Genomic DNA, 24,782 nt, shown 5'->3' on the forward strand with positions numbered 1-24,782 from the left:
TAAGAAAAGTGTAAATAAAATGGTGTTTTCTGTTGAAGATTTTGCTCAGTTGTGTTTCAGCTCATTAAGTGAAGGAAAGTTCTTCATCCTCAGACGCTCAACCTCTGCCCGGAGGAAGGCGAGATCCTCCGCCTGCGCTCTGGCAAGGTCTTCAAAGTTCCTCCTCTGAACGATTTCCTGGTAGCGCTCTTCTGTTTTAGCTGCCTGATTTTCCTCTGACGCTTAACAAAACAAAGCACATAATGAGTCAGAGGAGGCTCAAAAATCTGCCCGCACAATGAGCTGAAATTAGTTTTATTACCTGTTGCTTCATGGATGTGACTCCGCTCCATTACAGTCACCTGCATGTTCGGTAGCTGCTGCTCTACAGCTGCGCTCTTCTTGGCTTTCGTCGCTGCCTGCCTGTTAAGCTGTTCAATCTTTTTCCTGCGATGATGCACATTCTGCTGATGAGTCTGAAAGTAGAGCATAATGTGTATATTTATGTAACAGTCTGGTATGGAAAATAAAAGTTACAGAGCCACTTGATAAGGTCACATTTGTTACTTTTCTCAGGACTGCTACAGCTCAAGGCGAGTTAGATTTAAGAGTTTTTAATGCCTCAGAATGAAATTTAAGGCCCATTTAACAAAAACCAAAACTGCCGACAAAAAACATGAACCGATTTCAACAGAACTGGCAAATACCTGACATTTGTTGGCAGACACCGTCTGCAAATGTCATGTTTCTCACTCTGCGTGTGAGATTCCACTCATTTTGCCTAAAATATTTTGCATTGCCATTCCACAAAATCTTGGTTAAGTGGCCAATTTTTGGAAATTTTGCTTGCACTTCCACATAGAGTGATAGCTAACCAGCAGACAGCAGATCCTGTGATCTGAGCAACCTGGCCATGAACAAAATGAGTGTTGTTGCTTCCACTATCCAGATTAGCATTAGGTTAATGCAAGAGGCATTTGGTAAAGAAAATAAATAAATAAATAGATAAATAATAATAATAATGATCTAGTTATACGTAATAATAGGTAGTAGTAATAATAAATGTAAAAAGTAGCTATTATAAATTATTTCTGAGATTTTAAAATACATCAGGAAAATAAATCTTCTACCCATGTCAAAGCATATTTATGACTACTGAGAGATTAACCTAAGACATTTTAATACAATCAAGGCCTTAATTTTAGATTAATGAATTCAATGCATTTGAAGACTTTTTTAAGGATCTGTATGAATCCTGCTTTCGGTTACCTGTTCCTGGAAAGCTATAGTTTTCTCCAGGATGGAAACTTGTTTGGACTCGCGGCTGTCTCGATCTTTCTTGTTGAGATACTGGAAAGTAAAGAGAATAATTACCTTTAATAAAAAAGAAAAACAGGAGGAGCAGCAACACAAACAGCCTAAACAGGGATTTCTATAGTGTCTAAATCTTTTGTTAACGGTCATGGCAAAACTTCTTCATCATAAAGTATTCGGGATCATTCAGGATGGATTTATTTATATTCAGAGTTTCTCCTCTCAAGGTTTCAGGGGGCCTAAACAATGACAGGAAGCTGCGTGCCACGCCACAGCAGAGCTACCTGAAGCTTTTGCCAAAGGAAACTGGCATTCAGACCTGAAAACGTGCTTTGTTTGTGCCATGCTCATCGACTTGTTGAAAACAAGATTATGGGTGACTCATCTGATCTTGATGCATTTTTTCATTGCTCAGCCACCTCCCTGTTATTTTTTTTATTTCAACAACTCATGAAATCTACTGTGTGTTATAATGTGTATGAAGGGGTTAATGGATTGGGGCAAAGTGTCTTCCTGTCAGCTCATGTGATCTGTTTTTTATTAAACTCCCTGTTCACGCCTTAGATAGGTATTTGCTGCCGAATGAAGAGGAACTTTTCTGTTTTCCAAGAATTTTTAATGATTGCATAAACATAGCTGAGATATAAAAGTAGACATAAAGAAAACATAAGTATAATATGTTTAACCCGTCTCCACCTATACAGTTTGAAAAGACGCAAAAAGAAGAAAAAAATAGGGCGGGGAGCTTCCGAGAAAAGGGTGTGTGTCTGTGATAACAAAAGATGATCCATCTGTACTCGGGGATGGTAACAATTTTCCGCTCTCAAAAACATCTGATACTGCCAAAACCAAAATACCTGCCCTTATATCAACGACTGAGGTTTGGCCAAAAATGCTGACAGGGGTGAAAGTTTCAACATAAATAGAGACTTCAATGCCATTTTGCGCAGATGTTGAGCTTTTTGATAACTTTTGACACATAATAACCATGATTTGTGATAATCTTTTCCCTATCTAGTATCATTATTACTCAGAAAGTGTTACATAGTATTTGATTGAGAATAAAATATAAACAGGTCCGAAAGCAGTATTACAATGTTTTACACTCACGTCCTGTTGCTCCTCAGTGATTTGTAACATCTGGGTGTCCCTCGCCTTGCTGGTGAAGTCCTCTATCTGCATCTGCTTCATCCTGTGCTCCCACTGCAGCTGGATGATGCCCTTACGGAAGTCTTTGCACTCCACCATGGAGGCTATCTTCTGCTGTCCGAGTGTCTGATCATGTACATAATAACAATTTGACAGAAATCTTCTTCAAAATCTGTATATTTGACCAGCTGTTGAATTAAACTCATTTTGGTGCCTTTTATCAAACAGAAAATAGTTTGTAAATGTTGTAATTATATTGTGATTAAGTATAATGTGTAACTGCAATTAAGACCCATTGTGTATTTTTGTATATAGATCCATAATAAGAATAAATATATCTGTGTTTTGCAGCATCTGTGTCTGCTGGTAAAAACTGACCCTGATGGCTCTGTTGAGGTCCTCCACCACACTCCTGCGGAGGAGCACAGAGTCAGTGTAGTCAGCAGTCAGGTCTGTGGTGGACACCTCCGTCTGGCCCTTTTTGAGCAGGACCTGGACCATGACGTCAGTCAGGAATCGATTTTTCTCCTTATGTAGACTAGAAGGGAGCAGGACAACATAAACCACCAGATGAGCATTATACAGACGAGAAAAAGAATAAACCATATTTACTGTTAATATTTCACTTTTTTTTCAAATTTAGTGGCACTGGTGCCATTCTCCAGGTCATCCCTAATGAGAGATGATAATCAGAGGGAGCGTAAACATCGCAGTCATACCTTTCAAGCCCGTCAGAGAGATTTTTAATTTCCTGTTGAGCAGCGTTCTCCTCGTCTCTCCTCCTCTGCAGGAACGCATGCATCTCAGCAAGAGTCAAAGCTTTTACTTTTACCTGCAAAGGAAAACAGTAAGTGGACAACTACACACATGAAGTGTCCTAAATGTCATATTGATAATACGCATTCACAAGAATTAATATTATAAAGATTTAAAGGGTAACTGGTGTTTTTTAACCTTGACTCTATTTTCCCATGTTTTTATGTGTAAGTGACACATTTTTTTAAACTGGTCCAGTATTGAGCAAGAGCACTGCAGCTGGCAGCAGTGAAACAGGCTGCAATGTAATGTCAATGGGCATTTGTGCACTTGTTACTTAACATCCATTAAAAGTGTTTGTTTGACAGAAAACATGGGAAAATAGAGCTGGGATGAGAACTAGTGAATGTCCTTTCAGCACTTTAAAATTCCTTTTAAATAATGTGGAAGAATTTGCTGGAACAACTTTAATATATGAGTAATTAACTTAAACTGTGTGTTTATAAATATTTTAATTAAGTACATGACACTTGAATTTCTTTTTGATAACCTGGAAAACTTCAGTGAAACAAATTACCTTGTATGAGTGATCAAATTAAAAACTTGTGTTCATAATTGTGGTGATCATTAATTACCATATTTATGAAAACATCTTTAACTTGATTCCTCAAAAATAATTAACTTTTTTAAAGTACTGTTACCACAGTAAAAAATTAAACTGGTCCAACAAATTGTTTTCACATTATTTAAAAGGAATTTGAAAGAGTTAAGGTTTAAAACAGAAGATAAAATACTAATTGGATATTTGTGGTGTTATCTACGAGTATTTTAGTGAATTAATGCTAATCTGTGTTTCCAGTATTTAATCCATTCATGTCCTCATTTTACCTTTTGCTCACTCTCTACTTTTGCTCTGCGGACAAGACAAAACCTCTCCCAGATGGCTGGGCTCAGGCCTTCTGGTATATTCTCCGGAGCATCCAGCTCCTCCATGGCCTTCAGCATTTTGCCGAGTGCATCAGGAGCCAGAGAACCACACAGACGCTGCTCTTTAAACGGGTTGGAGCTGTTGTCGGTCTGGGTCCTCATCTTTTGAACCCTGAGGGGCCAGAGATAGTGTACAGCAACTGAGCAGCTCATTAACACTGACAATGTGGATCTCAAGTTAGGTACAAACCTGGGTCTACGCTTGAATAACTTGTATAGGTGATCGACCACATGGCTTGGTACATCAAAGAACTCCTTCCTGAATTCTTTGTCAAGAACCTTGGGAGACATATTATTTAAATGTATGTGCACCATCACGTACAGTGAGAATGATGTCAGTATTTTACCAGCTGGCTCACTTTGTCCTCAGCAACAAGGCTGTCAAAGGTCTCCTGAAACAGTTCTAACTCTTCTTCATGTTTCTTCACCTCTTCTGCAATTAAATCCTGTCAGAGAAACGCAGTCAACAAGATGAGAGCAGCACATTTAGCTACTAGTGACTGGCAGTCTTGAATATGCATGAACAGGTTACTTCTTGCAAAACACGCCCGAGTGCCAGAGAGAAATTATACTAGAATTTGGACGGTGAACATCACTGCCATGTACTCAGGTGTCTGACAAGCAACCAAAACTGAAGCTGCCAGTCAGAAATTCCTTCAGCATTACTGTTTTTCTCTGTTTCTCACTGTTTCATGACGAGTTTTCTGACCTTGTATGCCAATGTTTTTTCATGTTTGAGCTTGAGTTCCAGCTCTCGGTTTCTCATTTCGTCTTCTACGAGGACTGAAAAACTTAGATAAGTAATCTTGAGCTCTTCCTGTAAAATACATCAAAAACAGCATTAAACAGGATTTTTCAAGGTGTCACACGCAAAAGATATAATATGTCATAATTATCATAAGGAGAAAACCACAATGAGATCAGAAGGCCTTTCATCCTGTGTGAAGAAAATGAGAAAAGGGAAACAAAAGAAAGCAATGTGATGCAGACTGTGTGAGCTCACCTGGTAAATTGTCATTTCACATTTCACTTTCTTCTCAAACAGCTTTGTCAAAGTTTCATCGAACCTCTTGGTCGCATCCCTGCTGGATGCCTGCAGTTTTTTTATTTCACTTTCCATTGACTGCAATCACAGAGTTAGCATATGATTCATATTGATCGCTTATTACATGTTAATTAAATTTCTGATTAGAGCTAAACAGAACTGTGAATGCTTCCACTTTAACACCTTTTGGTATTTCTCCTTCTCCTCATTCAGGTCTTTGGTTTTCTTTTCATACTCTTTGTAGGCTTTCTTCTCCTCCTCAGTCCAGTGAACGTCAGGTTTGGTCAAAACAAACTCAGGCGGAGGTATTTCCTGTGGAGTCAATTCAATAGAAACTATGTGCACTTCATGCTGATTTGTCTAATTCAACTGACACTGCCCTGAAAAAACGAAACGAAAAAAAGTAGATAAAAAACCCTTAGACATCATTTTCCCAATGAGAGAACTGGCGCTTTCTTGTGTTGAGCTTTAAGAATTTGATTTTGGCTGCAGTGAGATGTAGTGTTTTTAGTGTTAGTGTCATTAGAAATGACTGCAGGAGGTAAGAAAGGGTTTTCTTCTGTTTTTTTCTTTTGCCATTCTCTTCCAGACAACCAAAAAATGTGTTGTGCAAAGTCTTTGCATCTTCTGTGATATGATTATATCATAAATTAACATCTGATAATAAAATCAAATAAATAAATTTACATTAGGATTGAAACTAACAATTAGTTTCATGGATTGGTTGTTTATTTTAATGCCTTTACTATAGAGCAGCTGGAGAGTGACAGGTAAGGAGGAGGAGAGACAGAGAGGGGATGACGTACAGAAAAGGGCCACAGGTCAGAATCAAACCTGCCCTGATGCCGAGAACCCAACCTGTACGGGCACAGGCTCTATGTTAAGTCTATAAAATATTAGAAAACTGACAAAAGAAAAAAAAGGAGCCCATAAGTTTCCACCAGCCCAAGGAGAGGAAATGTTTCATTTTACTAACATGTTTAGTTTAGTGTCATATATGACAAAAACAATCCTGTTTGATAAGTTGAAACCAGAGAATGTTTGGGATTCTTTCTTCAAATTAACTAACTAAATAATTAATCGATTAACTGTTGCAGATCTAAAACAACAACAACAACAACTTCAAATTGTCTAATAAATCAGTTCAAATAAGTGAAAAGGGGGAAAAAAGTATACCATTTTGTCAATAATTTCATGAGAGAAGAAAACACTAGATTATGCTCTCATGAATACTTTTCATAATTACGGACGTGGGGGTCCGATGAAGAGCATTTAGCTTGAAACGTCATCATGGTGGTAATTATACTACTTATTAAAAAAAACAGATAGACACCGGCAGTGGCACGCTTGATGCTGGGACAGCCCAACTGGTTAGGGGGTTACACGGTCCCAAAAATATAAATAGTCTATCTATGTGAGGCAGGTGCAGCGGTACCGGCCGTTGTCACCTCCCCCCACACCTGCAAGTGGATCGGTCCATCGTGTAATGTCAAAGGTCAAGCAGGAAGTAAATAAAAATCTAAGCAAAAAGAGTGGCGTGGAATAAAAACACAAATGAGCTTGAAAAAGGAGCCCAAAAACGAAAAGGTGTAACAGAGAAGGTTCGAGAAAAGAAAAAAGTCGAGGCAGATGCTGCAAGATTTTTTTTCAAAAGTTCAGACTTGTTTAAAAATAACGTTAGCGTCGAAAATCTTAGTTAGCCGCGGCGGAGGACCTCCCAGCAGGTGATGCATGATGTGACAGTGCTAACGGAGCTGGCAAAGCTAACGTCAAACGAGGACAAAGACGAAGTGTGGACAGAGGCAAGATGAGACAACAACTCAGCGACCTAACAGCTTCTCAACAGGTGAGACCACTAGTGCCAAGCAAGCTCATGTAGTGGCGGTTAACGGAGCTAGCTAGTCAGCAGCAGCACTGCCATTAACGTGGGGGAGACTGGGGCTGGTTGGCACACTTTTTCTGTGGCATAATTTATGTGAAAAATATTCGAATCAAAACTAAATTAAAGTTTAAGATCTAAGCTATACACAAATATGTTTTCATGTACACAAATGTTTTCCAAAATTACATGATGTGTGAATAAAGTCATGTTGTCAAGTTGTGCCAAGGCAAACGTTATGAAGTTTGTTGGCACAATGTTAAAATACCACAGGCCACTTTTTTACTTGTAATGTTCTTAAATTGAAAAGTTACCCTCACCAGAAAGGTTTCTGACTTTCAGGTGTTTTAACATAGTGGATGAGTACAGGTCAACAAAACAAACATTTATATTTATACAGTTATTTGTTATATTTTGGTTTATGTGACCTGGAAAGCACCAAAAAATAGCTGTGTGCCAATCAAACCCTGTTGCCAACCAACTCCGGTCTCCCCAGTCTCTTTTTAATTGTATCTGTGCTGTAAATTCTGTTCTTAATAAGTTATAGGACTTGTTTACGAAGAGCAGACTGTTGTTATAACAACAGGCTGTTGCTATGGATTCAGTTCTGATCATAGGCATTTATAAATCGCTCTTAAGTCATTATGAACCCCAGGGTGATGCAGGGCCTCTCCTGCATCATCCTCTCGGGGTTTAATTTCAGAATACTTTATCCCGTGGTTATTGTGTTGTTGGCTTTGAGTCTTCCTGCACTGTAAATCCTGTTGAGATGCTGGTGAATATCTGTGCTGTGTTGGCATTTATTCACTGTACCTGGGTCTTGCGTTGTAAACCTTGTGTTGATGAGATACAGGTGATTTGTTCTTATTGTGCTGTTGGTTTGCAGACGAATGTATGGCTTGGTTGATACGCTGTGTTGTTGTTTATTTGGTGTACCTGAGTCATGTGTTGTAATACCTGCGTTGATGAGATACAGGTAAATTTAACTCTACCAACTGTGAGTTGTTTAAATCCTGTTTAGATGCCTGTGAATGCATTGTAAAAGCTCTTTGTTCCCAGTCCGACCCTGTCTAGCACCTAGCCTTTTTGTCGTCTGGATATGCATGTTTTTGTGAGCTAAAAAATATTTATCTCTGGGGTGAATTCTGTTATATTATAATGCTTACAAAAAATTGAAAAATTTGACCCACCATTTTCAAGATGTCCTCTTTTTTCACCTCAAGCACTCCACTCATCATGTCATCAAGAGCTGTGACTCTGACATTATCACCCTGTGATGGACAGAAAAAGACCTTGTCAGTATGATAGAATGGACTACTCTCATTTATGACTTTATGTATTTCACATTGACGTGATTACTATATTTTATTTCTCTTTGGTAAAGGACTGTTAAATGTACTCCTACTGTTGTCAGCAGTACTCATAGATGCAATTTTAATATATGGAAGTATTCAAAGCATTTGTACATGGCGACAAACAAGAGTTGCAAAACAAAAACACATTTATAATGGCAGCATACTTTGGCAGCCAAACGTTTTTGCTCTTCCAGCCTCTTCCTCTCCTCCTCCTTCTTCTGCTCTGGGGTGAGAAACTTCTCTGTTTTAATCTAGAGTGAGACAAAGGTAAATATCTCTGGTAAACCATATGATAATGACCACATAGTATTTAACATTTCTGTAAAAACAAACAAACCACAGAGTAACTCAACATGTACTTTTTGTTTGTTGAACTTAACATGAACTTGTCAACTGTTTAGACGTTTTGTGATGAGGTCAGTAACCTCGGAGTCGTCCACGGTGAGCCGCCTCTCTGGCTGCTCGCTGTCGGTCAGGCTGGGCTCCCATAGCTTCTCGTTCATGTCCAGCTCCAGCATGATCTCCCGGATGTGTTTGTTTCTGTCCCTCACGCGGTTCAGCTCCTGCACCTTCTGCTTGTGCACGGCGTCAAAGTCAGTGTTGAAAGCTGTCTTGATGCGATAAATCACATCCTGCATTTGAAGATGTGGGAAATCGGGCAAAGAAAAAATAGGATTTATGATCATGATGATAAAACCATATATGACTGAGCTGTTTTTCATCAGTTACTTGTGTAACATTCAGATGCTTTTCACAAGCATTTCAACCTTTTAAACTTGAGCAAACTGGTATGATGTATTTTGAAAACATGACTAAAAAGGCAATGAGCAACTTGGCAAGAGATGGCTGAAAATGGCAAAAAAAAAAAAAAAAATTGGACAAGATGACAAGAAAATGAGCTGAAAAGTAGTAAAACAAATACATAAATAAAAAGAGACAGAAAAAAAACAATATTAAAAAATGATTATTAAATTATAATTTTAAATTTAAAGTTCATTATATTTACATTGTCAGCACTACATAAAGCCATTTTCTTACTTTTGGGCCATTTTTCTTGTCATTTTTTTTGGTGCTAATTTTCAGATGATTGTCTTGCAACTTTTTATTAAGTCCTTTATAATTGCAGGGAATTTTGCGTGAAATTGTTCATGGCCTTACATGTTTTTGAGACAGATTAAGCAGATTTGCTCAGATTTTCAAGGGGTTAAAGCACTTATTTTCATATGCTCTTTATTTCACTTGAAATATGAAGACATCATTATAACACTTTTGCTGAGATCAAACAGTGTTTGGAACAGGTTCCCACCTGTAGCAGAATTATCTGGTTGATCTTCTGTTCTGTGGTTTTCAGGCAGAACTGATCGTAGATGAAGGGATTTGAATAGCCTAACTGAGCGGAGAAACTTCCCGTTACAGCAGCACTTTCTGCCGTGTGGCCTTCCTTTCCCTGCTCGGCACCCTTCGTGCTGGTTGTGTTGGAACTTTTCTTTCGGCTGCTCTGCTGCAGTTGGAAGGTGGGGGGAAATACATTAAATGAGAAGGCTGAAATAAGCGTTGAGGATTGACTCTGTGGCCTTAAGATTATAATCTTTATCTTAAAAATATTGCAGTGAAGAGAACTATCCTAACAACTATCTTATGGCCACATGGCCATAAATCTAGAAGAGTTTCGACACTGGTGGACTGGCACATATTCAAGCATTTAAAAAAGTTACAGCAGTGAAAGGTCAGACGTAGGAGCGTGATTCACAGCATCAAATTATTTTCCAGCTGTAAACCTGTTTTGACTTGAATGGTTTTGCAATAAAATGTATTTCCAGAGAATGAAAAACCCACATACTGTGGAGGCTGCTTTATCACAGCTTTGAGAAAACGTTTGCATTTGGCCTCTCTGTTTCTCATTAAACAGTAAACATCTAATCCATTCTCGCTCATCACATGTGCTTCTCATTACAGCGTTAACAAGAATCTAAACCACAGACGGCTCAGGCCTGTGTAATAGTTTTGCTTACGGTGCAGGCAGCCTCTTCAATCTTCCTCATATTCTGAACCCTGCGGAGGTCCTCCACCTCTTTCTCTGTTCGCTCCTTCAGAGGGTAATTCTTCACCTCATGTTCAGAGTGAAAGGCCTGTGGTAGAAAGCCGGCTTAGTACAGATCTTAACATTTCTTTGTACTTGTTCCTGGGTCAATTTACCTTAATGGCCTTGCCTTTGACCTTCATTGAATCCCAGCATTCTCTTCTTTGGACATCACCCAGGTAACATTTTGCTAAAATCTCCCATTTGACTTCATTTCGCACCTGCAATGTTACATTATTAAGAATCACCCCCATCATGACGTCAAAGCATAATGAAAGAAACATTGCAATGGCCTGGGGAGCGAACCAAAGTACGGAGTGTGAGCTGGTAACTGGAGAGATACCAGTTCACTCCGGGCACTGCGGAAGTACCGAGCCCAAACTGCTCTGAGAACGGACTACGCGGGGGCCCCTTCACTCTGACATGTCTCTATTAATGCATGTTTGTGGGCGCTAAGTGTGCGTATTTTGGACTTTTTTGAACCACAGTTTGTGAAAATCAGAGATGATATAAAAGAATTAGCAGTCTTAGAAATCTGATTGTATAGAGGGCTCGAGGGATGATGTTTTACTGTCGGTAAAGTTAGTTAGTTCCCTTGTCAAAAAGCCCATGGGATTTTTTTAATTGGATTTCGGATTATGGCAGAATATAAGCTCTGTGGTAAACAAACATTTATGATACATGTTTTGTTTAACACATTACACCACTTTCAGGATTTTTTAGGCCTAAATGCAAACTCCATAAGTAAAAAGCAATGAACAAACTACACTACGATTGCACAGCTTAAGGTCACCAAAACAACAAGGCTGTAAAAGCTGATGTATTTTATGTCTTAGAATAAAAGGTGAAATACTTTTAAGCTAGTGTTAACCTCAGAACCTTATTTAAGGCATCTAACCAAAACGGACTCATTCCTGGGGTACTCTATAGAAGTCTATGAGAAGAGGACCCTACTTTCACTTCATTTACTACTAAACATTTTCTTAATGCGTTTATGGTCTCGGTCACTAGTTTCAAGTCTTCTTCAATACAGTATGATGTTCCTTTTGTAATTATCTTCAATTTATGAGTTAAATAGACAATAAAGCAGGGTATGGTTATGACTGACAAGTAGCTACCAATCAATATTCAATCAGGGTTGATGTGTAGCCATGCATATCCACCCCAGCTCCACCCTCTCATCTGAATATGGTTTCTTGTGGCTAAAGAACAGCATTATAATGGCCCAAAATTCCAGACTTGAGGCTTTGAAACGGCAGTCCGCAAACTAAATGGTGATGACAGGGTGGCTACGTTCACTTCTTTTACAGTCTATTATAGTAATTGAATTTTACCAGAGTTCTTCCTCTTTTTCATTCATGTTTGTGAGTGTGTGTGTGTGTGTGTGTGTGTGTGTGTGTGCGTGCATGCGTGCGTGCGTGCGTACGTGCGTGTGTGTGCATTACCCGTGCAACTTCCTGCTCTACCATGGCCTCCAGTCTCCTCTGCTCCTCATCATCCAGGTTGAACTCCTGTTGCTCCAGACGTTCAATATCTGGGATGTTCTCATTTTTGTGCATCATCTCCTGGATCTGACAATACAGACATGACCCTTTAGTTTGTTAGACAACATTTTTGTAAACATTTTAACACCCTAATGGTTTCATTATTGTGCACTGATCTTTATGTAAGTAGATAAGCAAGACTTTTTAAAATATCACTACAAATGTGACCTGTTTATTGAATTGTATATTTTTTAATGGACTTGAGTAATTCTGTATTTTTTATGCGCCAGATGCTAATTAAATGGATAAAAAGTTTAAAACAGGTCAAATGTTCTTGAGACGGACTGATGATGCTTTGAGATACTATTGAATCACTTCAAATTCTGTGTTGACATAAGCATGGCATCATAGCTTGGTTATGTCCATGTATTTTGTTGTATGTTTATTTTTTGTGTGCTCGTGATAAACTGTTTTGCCCACTAACTTCTGCTGTCCTGGTAGTGAGCTGCTACCTGTAATTACAGGGATACGTCTCATTGAACTGAAAAGCGCTTAGCAAACATGCTTGATGACGTGTTAACATGCACAGTGGGATGTTGTTTTATGTTTGTCATGATACTTTTTTCCTGCTCACAAATGTATGAGTATTGTCATAAATGGGGACTGCATTAAACAAATATGTAATTAAACTCACAGTATCATGTAACTCTTTGAAGGTTTTCCTGAAGTTTTCCTTCGTCTCAGAATATTGCTCATTCTCTTCTTTTATAGCCTGATAAACAGATAGAAAAAAGTAAGTAAGTAAACCTGAATGACTTGAAAATATGCAGCATGAAAATTATGATGAATTTTAAAACATGGGGGGGGGGGGGTGTTAATTATATGCTATCAAACACTTTATCACTCAATATGATGCAGCTTGATTAAAACAGAGGTGCCTGAAGAACACGTGAGTCAGATTAGAAAGCATGTTGAAGCATAAAAGCAGGCCGGAAAGTGCCTCTGCCTGTTTCCCATGTGTGGTTTAGACAAGGTGTAAAACTCACAATTCAAACACTGCCACACCCTTCAGTATCAATTATTGTTATCAAGAAGCTCTGTCTGGTGACAATGTGCTGTGCATTTGTTCACAAATGCTTTATCTGGTCTGCACCCCTTGCTAACTGGTTGATTTTCTGAATCTATAATGTCTGACTGCAAGTCAAACAAAGAGGAACTGTGTGCCAAAAGCAACATGGCAAGATATCACACACAAGTGCAATGGGCACTTTCGTATTCCTCCACCTGCAATGTCACAGAGACCCAGGACATGTTTCTAAGCATAGTTAACATAATCCACATCTCATGGCACCACCGCAAATATTATATCATGTTAGTCACTGACCGCCTCTCGCCTGCTTTCCAGCCAGGTGGGGTGCGAACGTGGAGCACACAGTAAGCTGTTATAACGCTCATCCTGCTCTGTCACATCCACAGTCTCTGTTCCATCACTGACCTACAGAGTGTTAACAACACATACAAAATAATGCACAGGTGTTACATAAATAAAAGCATTTGCTTTGTCACTGTTAACATTTTTTTCTTCTTTAAGTGTAATTTTGGTATTTTCCAACCTGGAATCTGCTACTCATGTTTTGTGTCTAAACGACTAATAGGAGCAACACTTTTTGGAATTGGTCCAGTGTTGAGAGAGGGCGCTGCAGCAGGCAGCAAAAGATGCTGCAATATAACCATTTGTGGCATGTTAACGCCGTCAATATTGTCGAATAGTGTTTGTTTTTGCTACTGACTGGCTGAGAATATTATTTTAAATGTCATTATAGAAAGGATACCTACAGAGATAGAGCTTTTTGTTGAAGATCCTTTTTGCTAAACCAGAAAAGGCCCAAAATTGCTATCAGCAACCCCACCAGGCTCCATTCAAATAAATAGTAATTTCAGTGTGTTTATAGAGCCAGCATATTTTCGAATCTAACTGGATGAATTATGGATTTATGTCAACCAAACCAGAGTTTGTGATTTTTGGAACAGTGGAAAGGTGAACCAAGATGTTTTCTGAGTTTCATTTTGTTTCTGTCAACTGGGTTTTGGATGGTAAAATTACTGAGTATATCTATGGAGTCTGGTGGGTTTGGAGATAGTGATTTTGGAGCTGTTTCTGGTTAAACAAAATGGATCTTACTCTATCATTGGTCTGTCGCAGTAGGGATCCTTTCCATAAGTTTTCAGACGCTTAAAATAATAATCTGAGCCTGTCAGTGGTAAAAACCAGCACTTGCACAATCACTGCCCTAAAAGGTCATTGCAACCTGTTTTTTCAAATTTTCAAATTCACAAGGAAGCCTCACAGTTTTATTACCTATAATACCCACATAGCTGGACTATTTTATCATTATTCTAAGTCTGGAATATAATATTTTTGTTGAAACTGTTTCAGAGTGGCATTTCATGAATCTTTTGGAGGTTTGTGGAGCTGCTCCACTTTATTGCTTACAGGTGTTTGCAAAATTTATTCCACCACATTGTGTAACAGTGAGGGAATGCTGAATTTTAGAAACTCTGCTTAGTATATCTAAAGATTACAACCTTCACAAAGGGAGAATTTATAGCTGGACTGTTTTATTAGGCTGTATTAATTTTAGTGTATTTTCTGCAATTGCAGTGTACTGTTTGCAACTCCAAAAGCAACAAACAATAATAAAGTCAGTACACCATTATGCAGAAATAATTACTTTTAAAACAGAATAGTAAAAAAAAGACTAAAATATCACTTACCTCACTTTGCTTTGGGTTTACAGTGCCAGTAGGAGAACTTTGGCCCCACACGGACAACTCAGTGAGGATGCGATTCTCTGTGTTGAACGTGTGCTTCAGAATATGATCCATAGACTGACTGTACTGAGCCGCTTCATTCACCTTACCAGCATCCACATCTTTAATTCTGTATAAAACCGCAGAAAACACAAGATACACGCGATAAGAGAGCCTATGTATAAACATATTTGTTGTAAAGGTCTAATGATTATAAAGACGATCCTTAAATCCTAAAAATATGGAAAAAACATTTTAAACGATCTCTCAAAATCAAGTCAAGCTTTTTTTTAATATACAACAAAGTGATCTGTAGAGTTCTTTGTTTACTTCTGCCTTATAATAAAATCTTTTCACATAACGTAGCTATTTTTCGGTCAACAAATTCCATGAAAAGACCAAAGTAACTGTGCAATTAGTTTGTCTCTATATAATTTCCAACTTCTGTACTCTGGCATCCAGCACCAAGCCCCTTTTTTTTTTCCAATTTAAGACTTAAATCTTCAAGTTTTTTTTTTAGTAATGTAACAGCTGGGTACTGTATTTTTTATTTTTTCATATGTTACTTAAACAGGAGTAAAAAGTTCATTTATTGTGGATTATTTTCAGCTGTGACTTTGGTGCGCTACTGAGTTTTTATGACAACAGGAGCATGTTTATAGGATTCACTCAAAATAAATAAGACCTGGCCTTTTCAAAATGAAAAACAGAGAAAATAGTTTAAGACTCCAAAACAAAAGGAGCAGCAGAGGAACCAGATGTGGAATGTGATCTGAGTCAGTGGGGAGGTTGTGCTGTTAAATTTATTGGATCTTTGTTTTCCTGCAGATTAATGCCATGATCCCTCTTGACCCACTTCAGTTGTATTTATTTACTTTTGTCCCTCAAGGCCTACGCTTAGAGGACAAATACTGTTTAATGTGCAGTGCATAAGACTGGCATCACTACTGCGAGCAACACTTCCCTCTACTGTTGACAGCTGAGCATTATGTAAGCGTGACAGACTTCTGCCTGTTTTACCTGAGATCGGCGCACACAAGAGAGCCATCTTTTAGGCCGGCAGTGAGGAGTGTCTTACTGTCTGCAGAGAAGGACACGCTCAGAACTCCACCCAGACTGCATGAATGACATTGCAGTTCAGTGTACCGCTCCTGTAGGTGCAGCAGCAGCAGCATTTTAACACACAAACATTGAAAACATGATTCAAACATTTCCAAAAATAAAATGAGCTCCCACCATGGAAGCAGTTTCTCGGATGCGTAGGAGGCCATCTCGGCCTGCAGTAGCCAGCCATAAGTGGTGAGGAGACAGAACAAGAGAGGCAGGGCCCAGAGGGTGACCTCTCACTTCCTGTTCTGGTTTGAGCTGGACCACCTGTTGACTGGAGGCACCGTCTGTGTCCTGGGCAGAAAGATCAGGGAGCAGAATGATGTGCTAACCACTGTCACTGTATTTATCTATAATAAAAATAATCTGTGATATTTCAGGTGGATGACGGCAGAGAATAAGGATCACAATAATCTGTCACATGAGGCAGCATTAAACCTGAGGAGGCTGAAATTGCTGAAGAGTCTTCTTCTTGTGGCAGTACGCAAAGATCTCATTGTCTCCCAGAACACAGGACGTAAGTGGATGAGACACTTCATATGTGGATGCTTTGAGGATGTGAGCAGACAGACAACTGTGTTGGTCTACACAATCTGGACCTGCAGGTCAGTGGAGACACATCATCAATAAATTTAAAAAAATAGAAACAGTCAGTTGTTGGTGAGACATTATCAAAAAGGGTGAAAAAATCCAGAAAATCATATTCTCATTCATAATTGTATTATATATGTTATGTTATTATATTTTAAAATAATGTTACAGAAAAAAGAATACAAAAATACAGCACTTTCTTTGAGTTCATTCTCTTTAAAAAAAACAACAACAACAGCTTTTTCTTGTAACCTTTTTATGGGCCATTTCTTTTTAAATTTATTGTCACCCTCCTATGTTTTTGAAAGAAATCAAGCCAGTTTGCTCAGATTTCAATGGGTTAAATGTATACTGTGAAGGATTTTTCTAAAAAAAAAAACCCAAAACCTACATTGTCTCATACAAAAGAATGTGTATCAATCATCACTAGAGGTTTGTGACCGTGTATTGTGACAGTGTGCAGGTGAGGTTGGGACTTTAACAAAAGGTAACAGCCAAGTGTCAAACTAAAAGCAGCTTGCATCTAAGACAAAGCTACAAAAATCATGGATAAAGTGCAGAAAAAAATAAACATAGTGAGGCAAAACGCCAAGCAAACAGCCAGAATTGGCTTTCACTTTCACGTTCGCTGGCGATAACATTAACAAACAGTAGCAGACAATTCCTGCATCAAATACCTTTGACCAACATGTAGATAGAACCTCATAACCCACCACATGTGTGTATTTTACTTCTATAACTCATTTAACGGTGCATTGCATAACTCTCGTCTGCTGCCACACCCTAGACTTCATGTTTGCACTTTTCTCTGAAGACTGCCTGTCTCATGATCTGTCATGTTCAACACAGTTTTGCAGACTGTATAAACAATGGTTGGGTTTCTATAAACCACTCAGTCGTTTTTCTCCCTTTTTAGAGACAACATGTCTAAACAGTTGAATAAAAATGTCCAGTTGAGTGCTTTAATCAGTTATGCAAATGTCTCTGGCTATGGTTTTCTGTTTGGAAAGTCCACTGTCAGAGCATTCCCATGGATGAAATATGAGAGTACCAGCCTTTGAACAATGAGAACGGAAGGCAAGAGGAAAGTGCAACCTCATTATTTACAGCTGAAAGGTTTTGTAATGGTGAAGTAAAGGAAGTTGTGCACCATTATTCATTTCTACCAACTGGCACAATCATGAATTCGATTCAATACCATTACATCGATTTGTAAAACATATTTTGTAAAACTGTTCCAACATAACTCCTCCCATGTCTGCAGTAGACCTGCAGTAGACCTACTCTATCAATTGCCGTACCTGCAAGCTCCCTCGCAGGCAGCGAGAACACTGTGAGCAGACTACCATCACGACTTTTGTCCTCCGCTCCAGTGCACAGTGCAAGAACCTTTACCTGCTCACAGTCTCTGATGCACTGAGTGGAAAGTGACAAAATGGGTCCAGGAGCAACTGGAAAAAGAATATTAAATGACTAAAAAGATGCAAGTGAGATTGATCTTGTTCCATCTTTCAATATGTAAACATAAAATTACAAAATATATTTTCAAGTTTAAGTGTTACAGTAAAAGGACAATCATTTTCTGTATAGCTGTATAGTAATTCTTGTTTTTATCATCTTGGAAGACAGAATATCCGGCAAAACAGTAACATGATGAATAAATAAAAAGAGTATCTACCTGTGTATCCTATGACTGAAAACCTCCTTGATGGCTTTGCATCTAGTACATAGATATGTGAATCTGAGGCACCGGTGAGAAGGTAGTGCCCCTCCTGATCAAAACTGTAAAAGTGCACACAGGCGCACGCGCGCACACACACACACACACACACACACACACACACACACACACACGCACACACACAGAGTATATGACAGGGTGTCCACAGGTATTAGATACTTACATTTAAACTTACATTTTTGAGACACTTTTTAGATAACTTTAACCAAAGCTTTTCTGACCAGATGTGGACGAGCAGTTGGGTTAAACTGAAACTCTATACACTCAGTGACGAAATCTAGCTTTTTCCAGCTGATCCTTCTTATCTCAGGTCAAGTCCTTTTCAACATTTAGTGATTTCCAAATTGTACACGATTTTTATCATGACCTGACTTGACCACTGTGATGCCTTCTGTGTTGATGTTTGCCAGGCTTCAATCTCAGGCTTGCAGTTTCTCCAGAATGTGCAGCTTGTTTTTTAACAGGAACACACTGGCCTACTTTTACTGTAGGTTTTAGGACTGATTTTAAGATTAAATTGTTTGCCTACAAATCATTAAATGGATTAGCTCCAGCATATCTGTCAGGCATATTACAACCACACTCACGTCCACTGACCTGTGGATGAACCAAGATCATGGCTGAAGCAAAGGGGAGAATGCACCTTTGCAACTGTAGTTTTTTAAACCCAGTTCTTTTTTAAAGCTAGGGAACAAGCTACAGAAAAACTGCATTTATGATTATTAAAATTACATATTAAAAACTATAATCCAAAATTAGTGTAATTTAAAAATATACAAATATTTTATTTTTTATTGTTTTCAAAGCTATGGAAAAACTCTATTTATGATAATCTAAATTACACATTGAAAAATATGTTCCAAAATTAGTGTAATTTTTATATTTTAAAGCACTTTCTTCATGTTATTTTCTTGTTTATTTTTTAAAACTTTCTTTTTACTCCTTTTTTTGTTTATTTTTAAACTATTTTTCAGATAATTTTCTTTTTCTTTTTACTCATTTCTTGCTAATTTATGGGTTATTTTCTTTTGCTACTCATTGCCTGCTCATGTTTTTGAAAGAAATTTGTTCAGGTTTCAAAGGGTTAAGCTGGTCTTTGAGTTTTCGTTGTGTTATTTTATGCTGTTCGTTATTATTGATCCCTCAACACTTTGGCCATCTGTTGTTCTTTTTAATGTGCTTTATAAGTAAATGTGGATTTTGGAAACTGGCATGCCATGGATGGAGGATACTTGCACTAGGTGATCCACAGGAGTGTGGTAAAGACAAACACGGTACACCAGGCGAGGTTGCTGCTCCCTGTTCAGGTCAATGAAGAGGACATTTCCGGAAGCTGTTCCAACAGCTGCGTATTTTGCAACAGGACAGCAGGCCAGACTTGTCACCTAAACAGACACAGATTCCATATTTAACTTGACTTAAGTGTTCCTCTTTAAAGTTTACATGCTTACAGAGCATGTGTATTCATGGGACACTACTAACATGTTCTGAATGTTTACATGTTGTCAATCTGACCTCAGCTTGAAGAGACAGGGATCCGAGGCAAATGCCATCAGCCGACCACAGCTGCAGAGCTCCACAATCCCTCACTGACTGGAACCAGTAAAAACAAAAACATCACCACCACCACCAGAGACACTCTTAAGAGACACCCAACTAAATTACATATCCCGTCAAGAAATGCTGTAATTCTCTAGCGACACAAATGTTTTACCACACAAATGTTCTTGTCAGTGTGTGACAAAGCTGCTGCCACAAAGTTGCCGCTGAGAGCATCCACGACTTTTACAATCTTGTCCGACTGGGTTGGGTGCGACATGTAGATTTGCCCCTGAAGAAGAACAAGAAGCCTGTTATTTTCTCAGATTTTCTTTTTGATGTATCTTTTCTCTGACGTGACATGTTATGATTTGATAAATTATTATGTGTTTTTATGTAAAATAGGCAACACTATGCTCCATTTAAGTACTTACAGTATTAGAGGATAAAAGCAATGTTTCATAGTCAGGGGAGTAGATCACATTTGTGACAGGTCCTTCTAGTTGCCATGTTTGTGTTATCTCGATCTGGGTCGCTTTGATTTGCAGACAGTGCACCACACTGTCCTGTAAAATATGAGCATATTAAAGTACTTTTAAATTGGAATTACGGAGAACTCATGATGCCTAAAATTGCAAATCCAAATTTTTTCATAAAGAATGTTTGACCAAAGTGCTGTACATCAATAAATAGATAAAACTGCATAAATAACATAATAGAAATAAATAAATCCACAATGTAAAACACATTTAACAAATCATGTATAAAATTCATTAAATTCTGAATGTGTCATACACAGTGAGAAAGCAGATGCAAATGGGTGCATGAGTTTATACCTTTCCCACAGCGATCAAAGCATTCTTGTTAAGGGTTAAACTTTGAAAGCCACTCTGTCTAAGTTCGGGGATGGCATCAGCAGCTGAGAAATAGTGAAAGACAAATCAGATGTCTTTACTATTGTAAAATAAAATTAGGCAGTAGATATATGAAAGGGTAGAAGTACTCGCTTTTTCACTATCTACCCAGTTTCAGTGTCCCGGTGTGTGTGTTTGTTTACCTGTGGGGTTGAAGAGGACTGAGACAGAGAGACTCTCTGGGTTAATGAGGAGCAGAAAACCCTCCGCACAGCCGACATACAGCTCTGATGTGGCTGTCCAGCAGATGGCAGTAAGAGTTATCCTGGCTTTGGTGCAGAGTTTAGTCTGCAAAACACGTGGAGTTAGGTAACAGTTTACATTTCATCTTTGTTTGCCTGCCTGAAAGCCAAATGCTTTTTCAAACAAATAGATCTAAAAGTCACAGCTGTTCCGATTAAAACAAAAGTGGTTAAACTATATTTATTTTGTCGTATTAGTGTACAAAGACAGTGGGTAAATACCAGAATGCTTTCTGCCTGGTCTCCCTTGAGCCCTGAGATGGCCGATGGAGGCATCTCAGGACCGAAATAGGGCAGTGTGTTACTGACAGTATGAGAGGTGGGCACCAAACTCTCAACAAAGGAACCATCAAATGCTGGAAGCTCAATCACACTGCAATACAGGAAATATGACACACATAATATCACTCTCCACTGCACTTGCTGCTTATCAAACATAAAGGGATAAATGCAATTTCATTTATCTATTAACTCTTTTAAACCGAGGCAACCTGGCTTGATTTCTTTCAAAATCATGGAAAGATGGCAATAAGCAACTTAGTGAGAAATTACCTAAATATTAATAAGATATTTGTAAATAGTTACAAAAAAAGTAAAAAATTAGCAGAAAAAACAGGAAATTACTGTAAAAAAATGCTAGAATGAAATAAAAATAATTAATAGAATTATTAATATTAAATATACATTTTTCCTGTAACCAAATTTTAATTATAATGATTGTAAATATAGTTTTATATGTTTTTTTGTAATTATTTAGTTTTTTTTCCACTGTCTGTTTTCTAAACAGAGATAATTTTATTTTCCCCTTTTAATAAATAATTTCTTGCAATTTGTAGGACATTTTATGCCAAGTTGCTGATTTGATTAGATTTAGGCACGTTTTAAAGATTTAAATGCTTGTGAAAGATTTCTGAACACAGCATAAGAAATCTGAGGTCAATACAGGTTTCAAAGCATTGCAACACACGCAATGCTACTATTTGCTTGAACAACCAGGTCTGCTTCACCTCGGTTTCAGGACATGAAAGCTGGCACTCTTCTCAATATTCCAGACAGTGAGGGATGTAGTGCCCAGAGCACAGAGCTGGAGCCAACTCAGAGGGTTGAACACCAAAGAAATGACATCCTGCCCAGCTTGTGGTTGTGTACAAATTGGCTCAGCTTTTTCCCAGTTCCTGCATCATACAGACATGATTACAGTGAAAGAGCTGCTCGGCCAAAATAAACACAACTGAAAACATGAAGTACACAATGTAAAGCAGTGTACTGCTTTCAATGCCTCACCACACTGTTATGGTGTGGTCTGGCAGGGAGGAACAACAGCCCAAATAAGGACCACCATCACTTAATGTCAGGGATGTGTAGTTCATCTGTGCTGCTCCTAGAAAAAGAATAATTGCGGATGATTTAGGATTTGTCTGAGAGAAAATAAATGCACACAGACCACACAGATAAGCATCAATAAGGGAGTGTTCATCATTTATCAGAGGGGGGGGGGTTGACTTTCCCAGGAGCTACAAATATTTTTCACCGAATCTCTCTCAGCCAATGAGGGATGGATTTGTATTTTTTTCTGGTGCAGAAGTATTTTTTGGTAAAATTTTAGACGAGACAAGTGGAATAAAGAGATGTTGAAAAAAAATCATGATGACATGATTTGTTCAAATACAGTCAGAAATTTGAAATTTTAGCTTTTACAGTTTCTTGAAGTGGTGGATTGTGACTAAGTACATTTACTCAAGTGCTGCACTTATGTACAAATTTGAGGTAATTGTACCTGTACTTGTGTCTTTTACATGCCACTTTGTAGGTTTACTCCACTACATTTTAGAGGTACATATTGTACTTTTTACCCCACTACATTTATCTGACGGTTTGCTTGCTTTCTTTGTGTTTTTTTTAAAATTATTATTATTATATATATTTTTTTTAGATTTTTCTGCCGTGAGTACTTTTACTTTTAATAGTTTAAGTACAGGTTTCTGTTTATACTATACTAACTAAACTTCAGTAACATTTTTGATGCAGGTAGTATACTTGTAACAGACTATTTTCCATAGTGTGGTATTAGTACTTTACTTAAGGAAAGTAACTGCATACATCTTCCACATCTTCCCCCTCTGGTTTCCTACTATGATAAATTGTTTAATTTTAGCTTTACCCCCCCCCCCCCCAAACAAAACAAAACAAAACAAAACAAAACATGCCTTCCGTGCCTGGTGGCAGGTTTTGAAGATCAGAGGATTTATTAAAATTAATTTTAAAAAATGCGGCCTTAAAAATGAATATTTCGCTCCTTTAAGCCAAAACCATAAGTTTCTCTTACTTTTTAGTTCCTTTTTTTTTTTTTTTTTTTTTTGACATGCCTCCCCCATCATATACCTACCCCACCTCTCATAAATGACGAGCAGTCCCTAACTCAGTACATCTTGGAGAAAGATAGAGTAAAATCATGAATAAAAACCACACTTATCAGTTATCAATGTTATGGAAATTGTATTCAACAAGTGATCTCAGCTGACAGAAAATATATTACCTTTCAGTTCATTCTTCAACTGAAACTCGGGGAAAACATACACAAATATAGATGGGGATAGCTTTTCCTCGGAGAAGGCAAAAATGCCGCTGTTGCCATTGGCTGACAATACACCAACACCTCTGCCAGGACTCTGAAACACACTTTGCTTTTTTGTCTCCAGGTTCAGAAAACAGATGTGACTCCCACATTTGTAACATACCGTTTTGTTATTGACAAACTCGATACTGTCGTTTGTACAACCTTGTATCCACCTAGAGGGAGTGAAACAGCCACATATTAGTTAGCAGTTTTTGCCTGTCAGTCCGAACCTCTAATAAACAAAACCTGAGCAAATTGGCTAAATTTATTTTTTTAAAAATGGAACGAAGAAATAACGCTAAAATTAGCAAGAAATTATTAAAAATTACCTTTTACTTATAAGAAAAAGTATAAGAATTTTTAAAAATCAGGACCTAAAAAAGTGCTACAATAAATTGTCACCTTTTATTTCTTTTTCTCTTTTTACATATTATGCCAAGCTGCTGATTGCCTTTCCCCCCATGTTTCCGAAAGAAATTAAACCAAATCTGAAAATAAGGGGAAAAATAAAAAATAAAAAGGAAAATAGTAAAAAAAAAAGGAAATGACCTGAAAAAGTGCTACAATAAAATAATATATGTAATAAATAATAATATTACTACTACTAATAATAATAATATATAGGCTAGCCTATTTCTCTGTTACTTTATTTTAAATATATAATTTAAATGAACATAAATAAAATTGTACTGAAAATTGGCCCTAGATATTTAATAGGCCAACTTTTCGAATGATTCTTCCACTCTGTTTTTTTCTAAAAGCACATTTGCAGGTCTTTTTTTTTTTTTTTTTTTTTTTTTTACATATTATGCAAAGTTTCGAAAGAAATTACACCAAATCTGCTCACGTTTCAGAGGTTTAAATACTTGTGAAACGAAGCACAAGAAAACTGTTGTTGATCTAGGGTTTAATGGGTAATCTGTGATCAAACGGCAGGCTACATGAACGACGTATATTTAGTGTGCTAAAGTAAAACTATATGTGTATTTGTATTTTTGCAGCATACCTGATTGCTAGACTTCCAATATCATCCATTTTAAGATAATAATAAAATAAAACGCAAAAAATAAATGATTTCTTTCACCAACACACTGACAAACGATAGGGTGAGTCGTTGCGTTTCCCTGGCAACCAGTACAACGGCGCTGGAACCTCCCTCTCCCACGCTATTGGTTGATATTTCATCCGACAC

At 37.8% G+C, this 24,782-nt stretch overlaps 1 protein-coding gene across 1 annotated transcript; it reads right to left on the reverse strand.

Annotated features, from left to right (window-relative positions):
- Positions 1-27: 27 nt before the first annotated feature.
- cfap43 (cilia and flagella associated protein 43) lies at positions 28-24,625 on the reverse strand. Its single transcript, XM_042502278.1, has 38 exons — positions 24,597-24,625; positions 23,510-23,763; positions 22,258-22,354; positions 21,981-22,148; positions 21,196-21,346; positions 20,875-21,019; positions 20,654-20,736; positions 20,252-20,383; positions 19,993-20,109; positions 19,794-19,871; positions 19,515-19,663; positions 18,216-18,319; positions 17,839-17,988; positions 16,385-16,545; positions 16,076-16,240; positions 15,860-15,990; positions 14,804-14,969; positions 13,413-13,523; positions 12,723-12,800; positions 11,990-12,115; positions 10,661-10,765; positions 10,477-10,593; positions 9,771-9,965; positions 8,890-9,096; positions 8,629-8,715; positions 8,300-8,380; positions 5,414-5,542; positions 5,189-5,308; positions 4,895-5,002; positions 4,545-4,631; positions 4,376-4,464; positions 4,087-4,297; positions 3,162-3,274; positions 2,821-2,980; positions 2,404-2,568; positions 1,249-1,329; positions 302-455; positions 28-221 (listed from the first exon to the last, which is right to left on the reverse strand). Exons 1-38 carry the CDS (start codon positions 24,623-24,625, stop codon positions 46-48), a joined length of 4,980 nt encoding a protein of 1,659 aa, XP_042358212.1. The 3' UTR covers positions 28-45.
- Positions 24,626-24,782: the final 157 nt, after the last annotated feature.

Source organism: Plectropomus leopardus, chromosome 15, assembly GCF_008729295.1.
Source record: "Plectropomus leopardus isolate mb chromosome 15, YSFRI_Pleo_2.0, whole genome shotgun sequence".
Lineage (NCBI taxonomy): Eukaryota > Metazoa > Chordata > Actinopteri > Perciformes > Serranidae > Plectropomus > Plectropomus leopardus.

Bases quoted from the DNA above. Each gene is read 5' to 3' on its own strand.
- cfap43 (XM_042502278.1), bottom strand. From the start codon at position 24,625: ATGGATGATATTGGAAGTCTAGCAATCAG. The intron at 12,801-13,412 runs GTCAGTGACTAA...TCTGTTTATCAG, and splicing joins TGGAAAGCAGGCGAGAGGCG to GCTATAAAAGAAGAGAATGA. The intron at 4,298-4,375 runs GTTTGTACCTAA...CTGGCCCCTCAG, and splicing joins TTATTCAAGCGTAGACCCAG to GGTTCAAAAGATGAGGACCC.